At 38.5% G+C, this 7,794-nt stretch overlaps 1 protein-coding gene across 1 annotated transcript in view; it reads left to right on the top strand.

The window, feature by feature from the left end:
* Positions 1-7,794, top strand: part of LOC110024443 (C-Myc-binding protein homolog) — a 20,847-nt gene that overhangs the window by 7,301 nt on the left and 5,752 nt on the right. Inside the window, exon 4 of the mRNA XM_020724411.1 lies at positions 7,164-7,287. Coding sequence (XP_020580070.1) covers positions 7,164-7,287 — 124 coding nt within the window. The remainder of the gene's footprint in view (positions 1-7,163; positions 7,288-7,794) is intronic.

The following is a 7,794-nucleotide window of genomic DNA, read 5'->3' as shown; positions in this document are numbered from 1 at the left end:
CCCTGCCAATCCTGCTTGGTGTTGCCCCCCTGAAGAGCCATTCCTGGCTGTTTTGCTGCTGTTCCAGCTCTCTCGAACCACTTCGCTGCCATCTAGTCGCTGTCTCAAGCCTACAGCACTACCTTCCGGCCATATATCCGCTTTCCCAGCCACCCGGAACCCCTGCTCACAGCATAGCTGCTGTTTTAGCCGCCCAACAATGCTTCGGATTCTCGTTTCTTCGCTACCCACCCCACCTATCCCCTTGTTTTTGTTCCGGGCTGCGAATATCCCCTGCTTCCCTGTTGTACCACCTACCTATTCCACCTCCCCACTTTGCCATTACCTTTTCGGTCCCACAATAGCAACCACCATCAACGTCGGTACTCCCTAGTCGTAGTTTGATTCCTGTCTATTGTTATTTTCTATTTTTGTGTGTTGGTTGTAGCTGCCTATTGGCTTTTTAGTAATAATATTTTTTTCTTATTATTATTTGGGTTAACTCTGGTTCCATTTAGTATCAGAGTTAGCCTAATCCTAGGCCTCCATAGGGTTTCTAGCATCCATCGATACCCAATCCTCACCTCCACACAAAATTCCTTTCTTTTGTTGATTTTTCAAGCCAGCCACAAAAAAATTTTCTTTATCACCCTACATCATCCCTCTACACCCTCTTCTACCTACTCAAACTCAAACCCCAACGACATCACTGGAGAGACAATTGTTGATTATCTGACCGGGAAGACATGCCATAGTGCAAGTAGGAGAAATTTGTAAAGATATGTCTAGGAACTTTTCATAGAAGCCCTACAACTGTAACAGAGGCTTGCTAATTTATAGAGGAGATAATCTGGACGGGTCACCCAAAGCCACAACGATGACTTACTAGATCGAGACAATGAAGTTAATCTCTTCTACGATGTGGATTTCAGGGATGAATAATCACTAAGACTTGTCTTGAAATATCGAAGGAGCCTGAATCTTGAAGTAAATACGAATTTTTCATATTTTGACAACCACTTGGATCCAGACAAAGTCATCGAGTGGCTCCAAACTGTGGAGTGTCTTTGAGTACCAGGAAGTTCAATTAGACAGAATTGTGAAACTAGCCACAGGAAGTTGAAAAGGTGTTTTTTTGGTGAGAAAATTTGAATCACTTGCACCAGCGTTAGGCAAAAGATAAGATCACTATCTAGTATAAAAATAAATGGGAGATGCAGTTTCATTATTGATCGAATGTTCAAACCTAGCTTCAAAAGTGGAGAGACAACATCATCGGATGACAACCACACCTTACAAACAAAATTCAAACCCAGTATCAAGCAACAAAAATTTGCTTTGGGGAACATCCAAGTCCTCGCTGAAGGAGAAATTGATTCAAAATGGAGAACGAGTGAAGCCAATTAGCGTTGTCAATTTTGTCTGAGATAGTAAGGACGTCAAGTGTCATGAGTTTGGGCACAGTGCATCAGATTGCCCAAACAAGGGTAAAATTTATTTCACTGAGCAGAATACTATTGAAGGAATATTAAATGACACAGAAAACACTGAAGAATGTAAATACATGATGGAGGAGTACTATGAGGGAGAGATGCACATAGTTCAAGCTGAGCCCATGAGAGAGACTCCAACATAATCATCAATGGTTGCTCAAGATTGACTTCAGTTTGAGGAACCTACATTTGACAAGTGACAACCTAGATAAGAGAATTTCAGACATTTTTAGATATATAATTTACTTCCTATTCAGCTTCTACTAAGGGAGGTTTAACATGTCAAAGATGAAAATTTTTGGTGCACTTCTAGAATCTATATGGAGTTTTTTGAGTATTAAACTCAATTTAATAGTGTACCCACTGACAATTAATCAGATAGGATGGATGGCCCGCAGTGTTGGAAATTGTCTTAGGAGCTTTGTAGGAAGAACATCCTACATTGGGATCCAGATCCTTTCAAAGAAGAAGAAGATGCCTCTTTTGAGTGGTTATACTTTATTGTGGCTCAGTCAGTCAGTCAGAGTTGATTTCCCCTAACAGACTTGATTATCAGATACATCCAATCGAGTATGAGTGGGAGTAACCAATTATAGATTTACTTGCTCGAGATTTGACTTTTGAGAATCTACATCGTTATGTAACTTTAGCTTAAGTTGTGTCAAAAGTATATGTATATTTATTCTATTAGGATGAGTTTTGGAATGACAATGCTTACATGATTGACTTAACGGGAGCTTGTAACATTTTTGATACCTTCAACGAAGTCGACCTTACTACTATGTGGAGATAGAAGCTTCAACAAATGAAGTCAAAGCTCCCTCAAACCCCTAGAGATTGATGCGTGAACTTCCTGCGTGGACTTTTTCCACGATTCCTATTATAGTGTCGTGATTTCTACATAGCCCCGTGATCGCTTCCGCGTCTGGACATGGCGCATCAAAGCCTGAGCGCCATGGACCAGTTCATACCAGGATTTTTAGGGCCGGTCTATCTTCCATAAGTGGATTTATCACCTCCTTGTGAGAGGGTGTCCACTTCTATTTATTCTAGGCTTATATATTTGCTTTTCGTGTTTTAGATTTTCAAATTTTGCTTGTATTTCTACCAGTTATTTTTTAGTTCATTTTAAAACTCGGACTCATCAGTTTGTCTATTTATATATCGTTGTATCATTCTCTTATTCGAATAAATCTCTCACTTGGATCATACATATGATTTGAAGATGAGAGTAATAAAAAAGAAGAATATATAACAACAAAAGTACAAACAATTTTAAAAAGAAACATGAAAGACTTATGTATTATTGTATCATTCTCTTATTCGAATAAATCTCACACTTGAATCATACATATGATTTGAAGATGAGAATAATAAAAAAGAAGAATATATAGCAACAAAAATACAAACAATTTTAAAAAGAAACATGGAAACTTATGTATTGGCAATCCTTGTGCAGTAGGTCGAGAGTATACATCCGAACAATATTGAATCTAAATACCTCGAAACATGGTATCCATGAAGAAAATCCCTACATAAACAACCCATATACAAGCAACCAATAACTAGAGAATCAAAATAAACATTTTTGTTCTGGGGTCAAAATCACTCTCAAAAGAACGCATTTCTTTGGTTAATTACATCTTGGTGGGTACCCAAGAATACTCTTCATAAAAGGAATTTCGCTTATACTATCATAACCAGGTGCAAATAGGACATGAAAGGATGGTTACTTCGTATGAGAATGCTCTGATGCTTTAAAAACTTTCGCTAAGCCACAGGGTAGAGAGTGAGTCTCTCGCATCCCAAATAGATAAAGGCTCATCGACATGCGAAACCTGCAGAATAACCAAATCGTCTCGACAAGGATATCCTTGTACTTCAAAACTTATGGGGTCATAAGAGCAGAGGATGAATCACCATATATCAAGTGGGCGACAACTCATCAGTAATCAGACCATCAAGTCGATACCAATGAAGTCACAAAAGGACGACATGACTCAAAAGGGGTTAACAAAAGGAAGGATATAGTAATCCTTGAGCAGAAAGATGTAACCGAGTCAAAATACAACGGATCTGTCATCCCAAGACCCGAAGTCTACCCTGTCGCAAAGGTAGTCGACCCAACACAACCGGAGACTCATTGTCAGCAATATGTGACTTGCGTCATCCACGAAGACTTTGGTAGCCCTAAGATAAAAAAGAAACTCTATGTCCTATGACCTATGCAGGTAGAGTACAAAGAGGTAAGACTTATACTTGTCAAGTAAATGATGGAGATGCCTCAAGAAAGAAGGAAAAGAAGAGGTCCAATTAATAAACTGAAGAACACTCTCCATAAAGAACTTATACCCTGTATGAATCGGGGAAGCCTGTATCACTCTAATCGCACTAGACAGTCATCTAGGTAGAAATCTATGTTGAGCCAGTCATACTGAAGAAACACGTTGGCTTCTTCTCGTAAGATGATGGAATTATCTATAGTAGTCTTATGCGTGGAGGCTCCATTAAAAGACTTGGGATATGTCCATGTCATGTAAACCATTTTAAAATTGGTTCGAACGCCATGCAAAAAAGTAAAGTGCAAGTTTTAAAATTTTGGAATATTTTAATCCTAAAATTTGATTACTCTTAATCTTCCATTATTACGATTTTGTAGAAAATTTATAATATTAGGGTCTTTAAAAAGCATAGATTATTTTTTGTGATCAATCATAAATAAACAACAAACAAAAAGAAACACGAAAATAAAGTAGTCACAAAACAAAAATCAAGGCAAAACGAGCAAAATATAAGAATAAGTCGACCGCTTGATCGACAATATCTCCTAGGAAAGCAGTAAAAACGACCGGATTTCACATATACATGTCTGGTCCTAATTTTATACAAAATTATAAATTTGAAATTATTGTACGAGACACAAGCTGCCACCCTTGGTCCCTATCAGGTGGTTCGATGCGTCATCTGCCTCTGAACATGTGCCAATACCTTATTTCTGATACAGATTCAATCCCAAGACTATCAAATACATGATAAAAAAAAGATTCGACCTGCAAAAAACTTAGCACGAGTTATATAATGCAACACATACGAGTATATCAACCTGACTAGGGCGGCCGGTCGGACCTAAGTGGTCTATGAACTTGGACGAGGCAGCTGATCGGACCAATATGACACATGCAACATGCATAATGCCAGGACACTCATCATGACAAGGCATGTGAAGCAATGCAAATGCTAATGTCTGATAGCGAGCCATACCCGTCCTAACGCTTTCGCATAGGCACCTAGGTTTTAACACATGTGTGGCATAGCTGCCTCCAGTCTTGGCGAAAGATGTATGGAATTTTTCCCTCCGATTTCTTAAAGGAAAAATTCCCCACAACTTGTAGTATGAACTAGCTACAAAACATTTTTAATCCTACAAATTCCGAATATTCCAACACCTCTATGGAGGGTTGGAACGGACATAACTAGGCGAAATACAGATTTCGACCGTTTGATGACATCCCCGGTTGCAAAGAGGAAGCTCTCGTCAAGTAGGAGAGTAGATGCTCCCCTCCTCCCAAGTGTGAGAGGAAGCTTTCCCTATGTAGGAGGTAATGATTTCTTCCCTTCTCCAAAGTCAGTTAGAAGCTCTCCTTTCGGAAGGAGACGCATCTTTCCTCACTCTCCCCAAAGACTGGTAGTGGAAAAGAAAGAAAAGGATGACTAAACTAGATTTTTGGTGGATGAATAAAAATGGAGAAAAGAGGAGAAAAAAGAAATTTATTCTTGTTTGTTTGATCTCCTCTCAAAGTTTATCTCCTCCCTTTTAGACCTCTTCCCAAACCTCACTTTCTTCTTGGAAAATGCAGGGAGAAGAAGATGAAGCAAGAAGTGCTCTCAATGAAGGAAAGAAAGAAAAACAGAAAAAAATAGGCAGAAAGAGAAAGAAGAAGCTCTTCTTCACTTGTGCTCTCTTCTTCCAAAAATCTCTCTTCTCCTCTCCCTAGAGCTCTCTCTCTCTGTTTGAAAAAAATGGAGAAGTCCCCTTCCTATGAGCCCTACTCGAGACAAAAGTCTCTCGCTTTGTTTGATTTCCATGCCACCACAGACTTGCTGGGAGATTGTCTTGCAAGAGAATGACCAAGCCGCTCTCAAAGCTTCTTTGATCCCTTCCATAAGTGGCTTAAGACCCTGTGAAAGCTTTCTGCTGATGAGCACATTGGTCCTACCATCTCAGTGATTCAGTCGTGACGCAGCAAATTTGGCGTAGAAAATCGGATTCAACGCATATGCGTCAAGGACGGGTGCATATGCGCCTGTTTTTTTCGCTTCAGACATTTACTTAGGCGTCTAAGCACCAATTGGGAGGCGCATAAGCACCTCCGCCTCTGATTGGAGCGATCCATGCAAAGTTTCGGTGCCCATGTGGCAATTGGGGGCTCTTAAGCCGCCTTATCTGTTACTCGAGCTATGGAAGGGCTTGGGCGCATAGGCGCCCACACTAGCATTGAATACTACTTTGTGGGCGGATATGCGCCCGTGTGGTGGCGCATATGTGTCACCCCTAAAAAGAAAAAAAAGATTTTTGTTTTTTTTTCCCTTTTATCGCCAAGGCTTGGATGGAGGAATCCTCTGTGTATCTGAACCACAAGAAAGTATTAAGAACTGAAGATAGACTTCCTCACATCTGGATGGACCCGAGGGTATACCGTACTGGGCGAAAATCGCCGCCCGGAGCCGGTTATGGCCTTGGCGTTCTATAACTCAATTTTTTTCTTGGATATCTGTAGAATGGTTTTAACCGATCCAGAAACTACGAGAAATTACATGTCGCTAAAATACGACCCCATAAATCAAAATGAACATTCCATAGGCTTTAATTTGGGGATTGGTGCCAACAAGCATCTCAGATCCCCTTGTTTTCGTTTCGAGCTGCAAATAACCCTGCTTCGTTGTTGTATCGCCCACCTGCTCCACCTCCCCACCTTGTCGTTGCCTTTTCAGACCCCCAACAAAATGTCAGTACACCCTAGTTGCAGTTTGGGTGTAATGTTTGTTGCTTTTTCTATTTCAGTGTGCTGTCTATTTGCTTATCTAGTAATAATATTTATTTGCTTATTGTTGTTTGGGTTAACTCTAGCTTCATAGGGATAAACTTGATTTAATTTTTTTTTATAATAGATAATTTAATTACAAACATTGAAATCTCTATTTATGAAAACAGGATTATATTTATAATCAAATTAAATTAAAATTTAAATCTTTATAATTGTTAAAATTTTTATCATTAAATTTATAAAGAAAAATAATAGAAATTAAAAATTAAATACATTAAAATGAAACGAAAAAAAACATTAAAATTGTACCCAAAAAAATGCTAGAATAATCACGATTCATGGTTTGCACTGCATCAAGGGGTGCCTTGTAGTTTTCTCTCCATAGTGGAGTGAGCTCTTTAGTGCCTAAGCATTTAAGTTCTTTGTGGTTTCTGTTTCAGAAGTTAGCTAACTACATTTTTAGTGTTCTTACGGCCTACATTGTAGTCATTTGGGTACGTGATTGTTTCTTGGAGAAAGCATTTCGTCATAAAGAAGGATTCTGTGAGGAAATGTCTTCCAGTGCAGTAGCATTATTTACCAAATTTTACTGTTTGAATGAATGGTAGCACTATTTCATTAGCAGAATATCTGTTTTCTCTTTCAGATTTGTTCAACAGAAATTAGGCGGCCCATCAATTTCAAAGTATGAAAAGCTTCAAGCTGAGAAGTCAGATCTGCAGATAATGTTTGACAAGCTCTCCATATCTTACAAAGAAAAATGCAAAGAGGTAACTTGTAAATACATTACATTTCCATTTTATGTTTTTGTCTTTGTAAGAGCTGGAAATCTGGATTAACCTTTGTTGCGAGGAGATACAGCTCTGTTCTCTTATTGCGTTACTAGATTGATACCCATTGCATGATATTTTATTTTCCTATTGCTGAGCAAGTTAGGTTTAGATTCACTTTCATGATTCCATATTGCAACTTTGGGTTCTATGTTAACTAATGTTGAATTTTTTTTTTAAACTTCTTGGAATCTAATGCATGTATAATTCATGAACCTGTTAAACAATCGAAAATATTGCATTCCAATTCACTGTTCTAACTTGATACGCATTGTGCTAATTTAATGCTAACTGTCACATACTAACTTGATGCATGAATAATTCATGAACCTGTTAAACAATCGAAAATATTGCATTCCAATTCACTGTTATAACTTGATACGCATTGTGTTAATTTAATGTTAACTGTCACATACTAACTTACAAGTCACCCGTGCGACTTTAACG

Source organism: Phalaenopsis equestris, unplaced genomic scaffold (genome assembly GCF_001263595.1).
Source record: "Phalaenopsis equestris unplaced genomic scaffold, ASM126359v1 Scaffold000256, whole genome shotgun sequence".
In the NCBI taxonomy this organism is placed as follows: Eukaryota; Viridiplantae; Streptophyta; class Magnoliopsida; order Asparagales; family Orchidaceae; genus Phalaenopsis; species Phalaenopsis equestris.
This window is presented reverse-complemented; position numbering and strand designations above follow the sequence as displayed.